The sequence below is a fragment of the Triticum aestivum genome, chromosome 2D (assembly GCF_018294505.1).
Source record: "Triticum aestivum cultivar Chinese Spring chromosome 2D, IWGSC CS RefSeq v2.1, whole genome shotgun sequence".
Taxonomy (NCBI): Eukaryota; Viridiplantae; Streptophyta; class Magnoliopsida; order Poales; family Poaceae; genus Triticum; species Triticum aestivum.
This window is the reverse complement of record NC_057799.1, coordinates 615,267,145-615,280,691: the sequence shown is the minus strand read 5'-3', so window position 1 is coordinate 615,280,691 and position 13,547 is coordinate 615,267,145. Positions and strand designations below refer to the sequence as shown.

General features: G+C 45.8%; 2 protein-coding genes across 2 annotated transcripts; one reads left to right on the top strand and one right to left on the bottom strand.

The window, feature by feature from the left end:
- The first annotated feature begins 7,417 nt into the window (after positions 1-7,417).
- Positions 7,418-9,210, top strand: LOC123050418 (uncharacterized protein At3g28850-like). Its single transcript, XM_044473219.1, has one exon. The coding sequence runs from the start codon at positions 7,586-7,588 to the stop codon at positions 8,960-8,962; it is 1,377 nt and encodes a 458-aa protein (XP_044329154.1). The 5' UTR covers positions 7,418-7,585; the 3' UTR covers positions 8,963-9,210.
- A 168-nt stretch (positions 9,211-9,378) lies between these two features.
- LOC123054976 (binding partner of ACD11 1) lies at positions 9,379-13,100 on the bottom strand. The gene is made up of 5 exons (XM_044478862.1): positions 12,694-13,100; positions 11,403-11,522; positions 11,091-11,166; positions 10,347-10,460; positions 9,379-10,039 (listed from the first exon to the last, which is right to left on the bottom strand). Exons 2-5 carry the CDS (start codon positions 11,516-11,518, stop codon positions 9,611-9,613), a joined length of 735 nt encoding a protein of 244 aa, XP_044334797.1. The 5' UTR covers positions 11,519-11,522; positions 12,694-13,100; the 3' UTR covers positions 9,379-9,610.
- Positions 13,101-13,547: the final 447 nt, after the last annotated feature.

The following is a 13,547-nucleotide window of genomic DNA, read 5'->3' as shown; positions in this document are numbered from 1 at the left end:
ACCTTGATAAGATATTGAAGAAGTTCAATATGGATCAGTCCAAGAAGGGGTTCTTGCCTGTATTGCAAGGTGTGAGATTGAGCACGGCTCAATGCCCGACCACGGCAGAAGATAGAGAAAAGATGAGTGTCATCCCCTATGCCTCGGCCATAGGGTCTATTATGTATGCCATGCTGTGTACCAGACCTGATGTAAACCTTGCCGTAAGTTTGGTAGGAAGGTACCAAAGTAATCCCGGCATGGAACACTGGACAGCGGTCAAGAACATCCTGAAGTACCTGAAAAGGACTAAGGATATGTTTCTCGTTTATGGAGGTGACGAAGAGCTCGTCGTAAAGGGTTACGTCGATGCTAGCTTCGACACAGATCTGGATGACTCTAAGTCACAAACCGGATACGTGTATATTTTGAATGGTGGGGCAGTCAGCTGGTGCAGTTGCAAGCAAAGCGTCGTGGCGGGATCTACATGTGAAGCGGAGTACATGGCAGCCTCGGAGGCAGCACATGAAGCAATCTGGATGAAGGAGTTCATTGCCGACCTAGGAGTTATTCCCAATGCATCGGGGCCGATGACTCTCTTCTGTGACAACACTGGAGCTATTGCCCTTGCCAAGGAGCCCAGGTTTCACAAGAAGACCAGGCACATCAAGCGTCGCTTCAACTCCATTCGTGAAAATGTTCAAAATGGAGACATAGATATTTGTAAAGTGCATACGGATTTGAATGTCGCAGATCCGTTGACTAAACCTCTTCCACGGGCGAAACATGATCAACACCAGAACTCTATGGGTGTACGATTCATCACAATGTAACTAGATTATTGACTCTAGTGCAAGTGGGAGACTGTTGGAAATATGCCCTAGAGGCAATAATAAAATGGTTATTATTATATTTCCTTGTTCATGATAATTGTCTATTGTTCATGCTATAATTGTGTTATCCGGAAATCGTAATACATGTGTGAACACATAGACCATAACATGTCCCTAGTGAGCCTCTAGTTGACTAGCTCGTTGATCAATAGATGGTTACGGTTTCCTGACCATGGACATTGGATGTCATTGATAACGGGATCACATCATTAGGAGAATGATGTGATGGACAAGACCCAATCCTAAGCATAGCACTAGATCGTGTAGTTCGTTTGCTAAAGCTTTTCTAATGTCAAGTATCATTTCCTTAGACCATGAGATCGTGCAACTCCCGGATACCGTAGGAATGCTTTGGGTGTACCAAACGTCACAACGTAACTGGGTGGCTATAAAGGTGCACTACAGGTATCTCCGAAAGTGTCTGTTGGGTTGGCACGGATCGAGACTGGGATTTGTCACTCCGTATGACGGAGAGGTATCTCTGGGCCCACTCGGTAATGCATCATCATAATGAGCTCAATGTGACTAAGTAGTTAGTCACGGGATCATGCATTACGGAACGAGTAAAGTGACTTGCCGGTAACGAGATTGAACGAGGTATTGGGATACCGACGATCGAATCTCGGGCAAGTAACGTACCGATTGACAAAGGGAATTGTATACGGGATTGATTGAATCCTCGACATCGTGGTTCATCCGATGAGATTATCGTGGAGCATGTGGGAGCCAACATGGGTATCCAGATCCCGCTGTTGGTTATTGACCGGAGAGTTGTCTCGGTCATGTCTACGTGTCTCCCGAACCCGTAGGGTCTACACACTTAAGGTTCGGTGACGCTAGAGTTGTAGAGATATTAGTATGCGGTTAACCGAAAGTTGTTCGGAGTCCCGGATGAGATCCCGGACGTCACGAGGAGTTCCGGAATGGTCCGGAGGTAAAGATTTATATATAGGAAGTCCAGTTTCGGCCACCGGGAGAGTTTCGGGGGTCACCGGTATTGTACCGGGACCACCGGAAGGGTCCCGGGGGTCCACCGGGTGGGGCCACCTATCCCGGAGGGCCCCATGGGCTGAAGTGGCGTGGGAACCAGCCCCTGGTGGGCTGGTGCGCCCCACCCAAGGGCCCAAGGCGCCTAGGGTTGGAAACCCTAGGGGGCCGTTGCCCCCCGAGGGGGCATGCGCCCCCTGGTTGGAAACCCTAAGGGGGCCGTTGCCCCCCGAGGGGCCGCCCGGGCCCCCCCTCTAGATGGGATCTCCAAGGGGGGCATGCGCCCCCCTAGCCCCTATATATAGTGGAGGGGAGGGAGGGCAGCCGCACCCTAAGCCCTGGCGCCTCCCTCTCCCTCCCGTGACACCTCTTCCTCCTCCAGTAGCGCTTGGCGAAGCCCTGCTGGAATCCCGCTGCTTCCACCACCACGCCGTCGTGCTGCTGGATCTCCATCAACTTCTCCTTCCCCCTTGCTGGATCAAGAAGGAGGAGACGTCTCCGCTCCGTACGTGTGTTGAACGCGGAGGTGCCGTCCGTTCGGCGCTAGGATCATCGGTGATTTGGATCACGACGAGTACGACTCCATCAACCCCGTTCTCTTGAACGCTTCCGCTCGCGATCTACAAGGGTATGTAGATGCACTCCTCTCTCTGTCGTTGCTAGATGACTCCATAGATTGATCTTGGTGATGCGTAGAAAATTTTAAATTTCTGTTATGATCCCCAACAATTGCTCGGGGGGGGGGGGGGGGCTTTGTGTGGCGCGTCCTGCCATCGCCCTTGCTGCTGGAGGAGGTTGAGAGGTGCGAGCCTTGTGTTGTTGAAAGTTCCTTGACCGCTTGTGTACCACCATACGACGTTGGAAGTTCTTTGTTGCAATGTCGGTCACCCATCCCCCTTCGTCTGTCATCTCTCTTTTGGGGCAACATCGTACATCATTCTTCCCCTTATATTTATTTTGCTCCTCCTCCCTTCTTATCCATGTCATGCCAATTGTTTACCATTTGGATTGGGATTGGAGTGAGGTGTTGGCGGGGATGGTAGGATTCTCTCTCTATCTATCTCTCTCTTTGTGTGTGTGTGTGCTCTCTCTCTCTCTTTGTGTGTGTGCTCTGTGTGTGTGTGTGCGCGCGCGCGTGTGTGACTGATTTAGGCTACGGCATCTGGCGACGAGGGGTCTTCCTATCCAAGAGAAGGTTCATTCCTGCGATTTGGATTCAGGAGGAGTGAGAGGAAAAGGAGGGGGGTCTGAGATGAGGGGAGAAGATGAATTGGTTGTCGATGTGGCCTGTGAGTGGGACGTTTTCACTATTTTGCATATGCTAACTACAACAGTAGTCTGCATTCATGGGTGCTAGGCAATCGTTATGGAGGTTGTGTCACCACCAACAACAATGCACCGGCACCTGAACCATCTCAACTAGCCAACCATCAAGAGCATGAGGTAGTCGCAATTGTTTAACTGAATTCCCACCAAGGAGTTGGGTTGACCTTACTTCTTTGTGGCTAGTGAACTTTGTGTTGATTCACTAGCAAATGGGAGTTCAACAAATGACTTTTTGTTTATCTGAATAGATTTCTTGTGGGTGTTGTTCTTATGATTAACTATCATCTTTCTTCCTATGGATTTGGTGTAGTATTATAGCTGCATTACGTAGGATTTGGCTAACGTATGGATTGTATTCTCCAAATTCGGATAAGATTGCCTTTTCTCTGCTTCTTTTGGGTTATTCTTGGGGTTATTATCTGCTGCTGTTTTTGAGTTTTCTTAAGTTGTCATGTTTGGAGGTAGATTATGCAAATTCAAGCGACGTGGAGCAAGAAAGATTGGATTTGCATCTACTCAAGATGGTTTTGCCAAAGTGGACTTCTTCAGTTGGAAAGGAACAAAACCTTTCTTGGTTTTTTGGACATTCTACCTGCTTGTCAAAAATTAGTAGCTTTTGGACATCAGACGGTGAGTAAAGTTCAACAATGTGTTGCTAAATGCCATTTTCCCTTGTATTTTTATTAGTAGATGTAAATTTGAAGATTTTCTACAACAATCTAACTGGGCATAGTTGTGTCAAGAACAACGTCTTTTCTATTTCTGAATTCTAATCCATATATGTAGCAACTTTTATTCCTCATTCCTCATTAGAAGTGTGCAGAGATTGGATGGAGACATCATCGAACTGTGTGCACACCTCACATGAACCAACCCTCAATCATCATCCCCTCGTGAATCACAATCTAGGTAAAATCATTCACTTTCCAATCCATTATCCATGACTGAATTGGTGCATACATTGTGACTACCAAAATTGTATCTCTTTATTGCTGCAGACGGGCTACCACCTGGGAGGCTTGTATGATGATGCTAAGAGAAGCCTAGACTCTTACAGTGATGATGAGAAGTCGATGCTCTAGTTGTAGCGTCAGAGTGGGAGATGTCAGGAGGGCACTATCAGGCGAACTAAGAAGGACAACATGTTCTAAGCGAGCTCCGTAGTGCACTTGGTTCATCATGTTAACCCTAACCCCTTAAATATGGAAACAAGAACACTAGGTTGTTCCCAAATTGGACCAAAGCCTCACAAACTTAGTTAGTCATGCTTATATTTATGGCTTTCGTAATCTATTGAAAACATATTAAATTCATTGTTTATCTCATTGATTTTGCTATTGGGCATTCTGTAGGTAATGCATAACAAGCAACATATTGTGCTTAGTGTTCGTTCAAATCACTGGTTCGGCTGCTACAACATATTGCATTTATATCGATTTGTGTCGTAAGAGTGTACTATGTGAAGTATGCGTTTTGGCTTATGTTTTTTACCTGGTAAATTTGGATGTTCTGTAAATTGTAAAAAGGTTGTGTGACTAGGTATTGATGTACTTAGGCATTCACTTATAAAAATATGGGTAAAAATCCAATGGCAATTTGATGTTTACAATTTGCATCAATAGCCAATACTGCATCAATTTTGTTATGTTTCATCGCGCAACGAAGCAGTTCATTAGAAGTTGCCCCCAAATAAGATTATCAGAAAGAGCCCTTTGAAGAACTACATTAAGAAAAACATGGTCCATCCCCCAACCACACACCAAACCAAATAACAAGACTAAAAAATGCAGTCACAGAAAGCATCGACAACACATATAACTAGGTATAATTTAATTTTCAAGCAAGACATTTGTGCATAAAGGCAACTGGTGTGATCTACATACTTGAGAATGCCAATGTCATTCTCCTCTAGATGAGTTAATTACCAAACTTGTAATTAAATCAACATATTTTTTTATCATAGCACTCAGACCCATCAAGGGCCAAACTAAAATGTAGAGGATATGGGTCCTCCCCTAACCCCATATGTGTGCTAAAATACGGTATGTGGATATAGATCGTATTAATATTTATTTTACCACTAATTATTAATGCTAAAATTTGATTAATTATATGTATTTTAATATCCTTTCTAAGCGTACAATTGTAGAGAAAAGCCAACTTATCATTATTATAAGCTTTTTCCTATGCTACTTTGAAAGTGTACCCCTACCATTTTATTCACGTGAACTACATGCAACACTTCCTGTGAAATTAATATACCTTCCATGATATTTCTTATTTTAATGAAAGTAATATGAATGCGATTTTCCTCTATAGGATAGTAATGCTTACAATTTGAGTACTCCCAAGAGATGAGTGGAGATCTTAACTCTTAGAATTTGAGCACTACCAACTCTCTAGACGTTTTCCATGAATTTAAAAGATGCTAATGTTAATTAATGCACACTGGCCTCTTACTCGACAGTCCATTTTATTTATTCAAACAATTTTAATTGGTAAAATAGTGACCATTTTTGCCTTCCATTAAACGTTATTCGTCTTATTTTTTGTCATTTGCATGCTTCTCTTCGTCGTTTCATGGAAGACTAATTAAGGTAATTAACACAAGTTCTGTAAAATGTTTGATCTGTTTCTCTTATAAAGGCACACCAACTCGATCTCGTTGTGCCTCAGAGCCCAGAGACCATTGCACTCCATGGCATTGTTTAGATTCTCCTTGGTTGCCTCTATGACACCATGATCTATCCAGACACATTGGTGCAAGAGTGTGACGACACGTACGAGCCCAGAGATCACCACGTCATGATACCAACCGGACATAACTCGTTCCGGTCGGCAACAATCGTATAGGTTAATAATTCATGAATTATCGTCTCCACAATAATCATATATCTATTTACATGTATCTACCTTCAAATTATTGGCAATAATCATATATATATATATATTCCAATATTTATAATAACCATATCTTTAACATTGAGATTGTCATTTAGCTAAGATCTTGCATGTGATACCCCAGGCAATGGCTAAATAGATATAAGATTAGAGTTATTGTATCCAATTTTTATGAAGTCTTTGAGCATACATTCTATATCTAGGAAATGTAAGACGTGATAAAGGCGCGAAGAAGGGGCGGAGGTAGGTTGACTAAGTATAGGAAGATGAAACAAGGAAAATGATAGTATTAAGTTTATGTTGATGCAACATGTGTTTGTAATTTTTCAAATTATCTCATGCGGTGGGAAATACGGTTATTGTTCTTCATTGGATATATGACTGGCCTACCATTTGAGGACAAAAAGACCTAATGGCAATTATGGCACTCTCATAACCATTCCTAAGAGGGGAGCCACCCCGATTTATATTTATTGCAACATTGATAGATTGGTGCCAAGTATCAACCATCAAACACTACAACAACAAATATCTCTGTTGTGAAATTTCTAAGTAATAGTAGATATTTATTACACATGAATTAAGATATTTTAAATAAACTCAAAATCTTAGAGTTGTGGGGTATAACTCTATCTACTAGGGTTACAATCATGATTGTCGTATTCACAGACATGTCAATATGTTCGATAAAAATTTAATGAAATGTGTAAAAAAAAATCGTAGTCTATTTTGGCACATCATACTAATGTATGATTATAGGCGCTTGTGTATAATTGTCTCCTTGTAGTCATTTTTTTTCCTAACTTTGACATAAAAATGACTAATAAATTATGAGTTATATCTGACAAAAATATATCATTGACAACTTCTTTCAAATATGAAATCAATGATATAATTTTGAAGGAATATAACTCATAGGGATGCAAGCGGCAGCTCGGTTTGTCCCGCCAAACTTATCAATCATTTCAAATTTGCTCATCACTTGCCTAAAATTAACACCACTTTTGTGCTATGTTATTGCCCGCTAGCCCGCTCCGTTTGCACCCCTAACTCATACAATGTTCTTAGTCAAATTTAGTTTTAAAATTCAAAAGGACCAAGACAGAAAAAGTACTTCTAGAACCCTTCTCATAAATTAAAGTGATGTTAATTAAACGAACAGCAGACTCTTAAATTCGTCAATCAACATCTGGCCAGTTCCATCGAACATTTTTTTATTGAAAGTCAAACGCGGCCATTCGTGCGCGCCATCATCGGTTATCACTCCTATTTTTGCCTTGTTTTCCGGCCGTTTCATGGGGACTAATTAAGCCAAGCCGTGGAGGAAACTGTTGGATCCGTTTCCCCTACAAAGCCGCATCGCCTCCAGCTACCCGCCGTTCCCTCCATGCCATTCCCCCGAGCCATTCCCGCCGTGACGCCGTAGCCGCGCCTGCATGCGCGCGCGCGCGTAACCAGGAGGAACCAGCTAGCACCGGGCTGTGTCCGGCCGGCCGGCGATGGGGTGCACCAGCTCGGTGGAGGCGCGGCGCGACATGCGCTGGGTGGAGGCGGCGGCCGTCGGCCCGCGCGCGAGGCGGAGCTTCTCGCTGTCGTCCGCCGACCGGCAGCGGCTGCGGGCCAAGGCCGCGTCCGTGCTGCGCAGCCTCGGCCCCGTCCCGGGCCGGCGATCCGGCGCGTCGTCGAGCAAGTACGCGACCCTGTCGGTCGAGGAGATCATGGTGAAGTTCGAGAATGACCGCGCCTTGCGGGAGGTGCTCGCCCGTCTCAAGGAGACGGCGGCGGCGGCGGCGAAGCGGAATGCCGCCGTCGGGCCTAGGACAAGCACGCCGACGCTGACGCCGCCCAACGAGCCGGAGGTGATCAATGCGTGGGAGCTCATGGCCGGGCTCGAGGACGAGGGGCCCACGCCGCGGGCAACGCATCATGAGCCCCCGCCGACGACGCCGCCGTGGATGCTGGCCGACCAGGACGTGCCCGTTGCCTTCGAGTTTGACCCGGAGATACTGTCCAGCTTCCGGGAGGCCCTCGCGCAGGACACGTCGCCGTCACAGCAGCCGATCACGGCCAGCTCGCCCACGGACAAGGAGGAATCGGCGTCGCAGCAACAGGCGAAGGTCGCCGACGACGCCAGTGCATGCACGCCGGTGTCGCCGCCCACCAGGGACACCGCGAGCTCACCCGCGGACAAGGAGAAGGAGGAACCTGCGTCGCAGAAGGAGAAGAAGGACGGCGCCGACGCAAGCGCATGCACGCCGGCCTCGGCGCCCACCAGGGACATGCCGGAGCTCGCCGACATCGTGCGCGCCCGCATCAACGCGTTCCAAGAAAAGATCCAAGAGCGGAGGACGAGCAACGGCGCCCGCGACACCAAGGTGTTGGGGCCGCCGGGCGGCAGGCGGAGGGCGGTGGTGTACTTCACCAGCCTCCGCGGCGTGCGCAAGACGTTCGTGGACGGCTGCAGCGTGCGCAACATCCTGCGCAGCTACGGCGTGCGCCTGGACGAGCGCGACGTGTCCATGCACGCCGCCTTCAAGTCCGAGCTGGCCCAGCTCCTCACCGGCCCCGCCACCACGCTCCCGCGCGTGTTCGTCGACGGGCGGTACCTGGGCGGCGCCGAGGACGTGCAGGCGCTGCACGAGGCCGGCGAGCTCTCGCGCGCACTGGAGGGGTGCGACGCCGCGCCAGTGCGCAAGCTCGGGTGCATGCAGGCGTGCGCGGCCTGCGGCGACGTCCGGTTCGTGCCCTGCGAGACGTGCTACGGCAGCTGCAAGATCTTCGTCCATTACGAGGATGACGACGACGACGGCGAGTTCCAGCGGTGCCCGGACTGCAACGAGAACGGCCTCATCGGATGCCCCGTCTGCTGCTGCTGATGCTCTGTTTTTTTCCGTTACAGTCTACCGTAGGCTAAAGTTCTCCTGCTGTTCTAGTTGCTTCTACTTTGTACAGTGTGAAGAGCATTTACAGAAGAATCCTACTATATCCGGCAAGAGGTTTTGCTTAGGCTCCTACAGTAATAATTTTCTCCCTCCCTAATAAGTCCTGTTGTAGATCTATGAGGTCAAATTTTGTTGGTCAAGAGTGAATACATACAGCCATATAAATTTAGTACCCAGCCTCTGTTGATCTGTGATATTTAGGTTCAGAATTTTATCTGAATCTGCGTTAGGGATGGAATGTCGGCCTCAACATTCAACGTGGGCAGAACGTTCAGAAAAAAGGCCAACGCGTCAACACTAAAATGGATAATGAACTCGAATAAACCAGAGTATCAGAAACGTCAGAGACATGATTGCACGACCACCTTGACTGAATTCTGCACATAGCTTGTTCAAACCACATTTGTTGTCTGAATAACTGACAGTTTTCTCTAGCTACCACAATACTGTTATTATATACTGTATCATACATAGCACATAAATATCATACCTTAAGACTCTTAAGTTCAACCCTGGTGTCTGAATAACTGACTTTTGTATAACCGACACAACGAACTGTTCGAACGGGGAGTTTGTTTCCACTTAATTCTGCCTGCCGTGAGCAGCCAGATTTTCAGCGGCCTTGGCGGCGCGGGTGAGAGCATCGGACACCATCATAGCTCCTGCGGAGAAGTAGCTGCTGGTCACGATGGTGTTCATAACCTTGACTGCTGTTCTTCCGGTGGCGGTGGCGACGGTCTTGGTCGTCTCAGTAACATGGTATGTCTCGTCCACTGATCTGATTGCGCCAACACCAGCGCTGACTCTGTCCGTCAGGCCAAGCCTCCTGCTCAGCTCCGCAGCCTTTGCTGCCGCAGACCCAGATAGCTGGTGGGACTCGTCGAAAGCTCTAGCCCTGGACAATGCGTCCTTGCTCAGTATGTACCCCCTTGACAGCATTGTCTTCACGACATCCTGAGCCACTGTCAATGCTTCCTGTGGAGTGGCGTTGAACTGGCATGATTGGTAGTCCTGTTCAAGTTGTGGTCATGAAAAATAATTGTCAGCAAATGAAGTCACGATGATATTCAGATTAGCTGATTTAAAACTGATAGTACTAAAAAAGGGACGTGATTTTCTGGTTTTATTTCTGTTGTTACTTTTCATGTGAGGGGATAATTTCTTACATTTAACATAAAGACATCAATTTAATAACTGACAGTGTCTTCTTATTTTATTTTATCACTGACTTACTATGTGACCAACACATTCCAAATTATCATCACAGAACATAAAAATGATCAACCACGTGAATTGGTAGCATGAATGATGATCATACCCTATATTCAATTTCCTCCTCGACCTGCCAAGTTGGTCTGTCCCAGAAATTACAAGGCTCATCAGGCTGTCCCCAACGAGATATGCACACTGGCTGATCCACAATGGTAGCCCCCTGTCAAGATATAAAGTGTCATCAAGGTAAAAAAAAACAGAAAGTATGTGTCTGCAATTTACGAGAAATATGCTCAAAAAACAGTCATCTAGCCACTATCTGTCAACTGATAACAGTTGCATCTTGAAGGACTACACCAGTATGGAATCCGAGCTAAACTATGTACCTGACATGATTGAATGTAGGGGACTAGGGAAAGAATATTTGTGCAGATAAAGATGTAAGATGTCACTATGGGGAAAACAGAAATTGTCTGCAATTTACAAGAGGTAGACTGAACAAGTCATATGGGCACTATTTGTCAAGTGATAACAGTTACATCTTTAAGGACTTCACTAGTATAGAATCTGAGCTAAACTATGTACTTGAGATGATGGAATGTAGGGGAAAGTCAATATTAACACACGCGAAAGAACCAAACTATTCTCCTGGCCAAGGGAACTTAATTCACAGTTTTTTTGTTCTTTAGGGAACTTATTAATTCACAGTTTTTTTCTTTAGGGAACTTAATTCACAGTTAATCAGTAGACCATACAACGTTAGGAATTAATCATAGGAATTGGACAAGTCATGATAAAAAAAAGAGCCCAGAGCACTGCTTTGAAAAATATTGCTGCCAATAAAACTTACACTCAGCAATACTGCAGTTTCCAAGGCATAGGGTTCCTTGAAAGTCACATAAGCAGTTGAACCATACCCTCCTGATCTGTTAGTGTTAAATTTGTCAGAAAATGAATGATAGGAAGAACAAGACATGGAAATAGCACAAAACTTTGAACTGTCTAATCAGGTGACAGTTGGATATTGAAAATGAACAGAAAACATAATATTGTCCAAGACCAAATGTTCAATAAGAATGATGAATCTTGAAACTTGCTCAGCAGGTCTTCACATCACAAATAGTTAACTAACTGTAGCTTATGAATGACAAGTAAACATCACCTGATAAGGTCTATATGCTCAATAGGTCCAGAGAATGAGAAGAACTCATGAAGATCATTTTCAGAAGCGCTGCTTGACAGGTTAGTGACTTCCACCGTGTACCCTGTTCCGCTCATGATTCTGTAGGTCAGCAAACACACAGGATGAGCATTCCCTGCAGATGGGTTACATGTACCTCTAGTAATTCAATGCGCGGATCATAGTAGTATAGTGCTATCTGAGGGCTGCATACGCTACCTTACAACTTATCAATAGATTATATCTCTGCATCTAAATTACTTGAGTTGCAAACACTTACAGTTGCTAATGCTATTCTTTGAGAGACGCTCTTAGGAAACTTTGGACATTCTGTTAATTTGCTTATTCAATTATTTCTGTTTTCCCTACAAGCATGGTATAGGTGCCATCCGAGCAAGAAAAATGGTATTTATAGGAACGAAACAAAAAAACATTTATCAGCTGGCTCAACAAAAAAACATCTTCTCCCTAACAGAATACTTGTGAAACATGTATGGTGATTGCATCACCACTAGAATGACAACTCCACTACAGAACCATGCAAAATAACATGCCCGTTAACAGAAGGTGACCTGTAGCAAATGCAAACAATGTACTAGAAAGTAATTCCAGCGTACAGTCTTTTCTCTTTATTTTTAGTGTCTGAACCGTGAGTTGCTAAATGGAGTTTTTTTATAGAATTGCCTTGTGCTTTGTGGAAACTGCTGCTGCCGTGTGCAATAGCTTTCCACCTAACCTTTTTATGGGCAAAAGGTTTTCAGCTAGTTGCTTATTAACCTACTAGGCTTTCGTTGATCCTAGTTGCTTCTCTGATTCACTGCCAAACAAAAAGGTACCCAACCACTCACATTATTTTGCGCCCAAAGTCATTCACTGTTCAACCAGCAGATTCCCCACACAAACAGCTAGGTGAATAAACTATGATCATGATTTGCCGTCCATGATTCAATCAGAAAACCAGCACAAACTGTCACACAGAGATGCATACCGCACATACACCGACGCGATGATCGAAACATGCGAGTAGTACAATCTGAACTAGAATCGGACAAGACTGAATGAGATCAGAGCACAGGCTAATTGAACTAGTGGATCACACAAGACGAAGGCAAATAAACAGAAAAGCTAATCAGCTAATGCAAGCAGGGACGGCCAAATCAAGCAAATCCTGATTCCTAATAGACAGATCATCGGCGACATTAGAACCAATCGAACCTAAATCAAAAGCGCAGGGCAGAAAACAAGATATATCAGGAAAGACAGGAACGCTTACCCCTTCTCTGCCGGGTGCGGACTCCTCTTCCTCCTCCGCGCGCCCCCAATATCGCTGCAATGGATCACGCGGTGGGTCTGGGTCTGGCTGGATAGTAGTAGGTCGGGAGGCCGCCGCCAGCACGGCACGGCACGGCACCACCCACCGCACCAAGGGAAGCTATGCCGCGCCGGTCCAAACTGGGAAACCCAGCGGCAGCGGTGGCCTTTAGTGCGTGGGGGCGGGGCGAGACCTCGATCTCCTACCTAACTGCAACCGACGCGCCTCTTTTTATCCTTCCTTTTTCTCTCCTCACGCAGCCGCAGGCACGCGCGCAAGCGCACAGCGTGATCCGCCGCCGCCGGGATGGGGTGGTGGTCTTCTCGCCTCGGATTGGGGGTGGGAGTGGGGGTGGGAGTGGACTGCTGGTTCCGTCCAATCGTCTGTTCGCTCCTTCACATGGAGAGAAACTACCCCGTGGCCGTGGCCGGACAAGATGTCGGCAGGCCTATCCGCAGTCTTCGGCGACGCAAAATCCTTTTGGATTGTGATCTATCAAAATTTGCCGGTTTTAAAAGAAGTTTAACCTAAATTAAATTTCCTTTGAAAATTGTTTGAATCTGGCCCACAATTTCAAGGTTGTGCATATTTTGGTATGCACCAAAATTGCTGAAATCTCATAAAAATATATTCGCGGGTCAAGCTGATGAAAAAAATCCATAATTTTCACTAAACTTTTGATTGAGAATGAATTTTGACTGGGCATTGATATTAAACTCCAGGTAGGTGCAAAATCATCCATCCATGCACGGAAAACTCCTGGTAGGTGTAAAATCATCCTTCCATGACTATACATCTCACGACAAATGGTTCCA

Coding starts and splice junctions, on each gene's coding strand:
- LOC123054976 (XM_044478862.1), bottom strand. CDS start 11,518: ATGAGCGGAACAGGGTACACGGTGGAAGTCACTAACCTGTCAAGCAGC. Junction 10,461..11,090: donor AAACTGCAGTATTGCTGAGT/GTAAGTTTTATT, acceptor ATATCTTGACAG/GGGGCTACCATTGTGGATCA. Junction 10,040..10,346: donor AGGAGGAAATTGAATATAGG/GTATGATCATCA, acceptor CAACTTGAACAG/GACTACCAATCATGCCAGTT.
- LOC123050418 (XM_044473219.1), top strand. CDS start 7,586: ATGGGGTGCACCAGCTCGGTGGAGGCGCGGCGCGACATGCGCTGGGTG.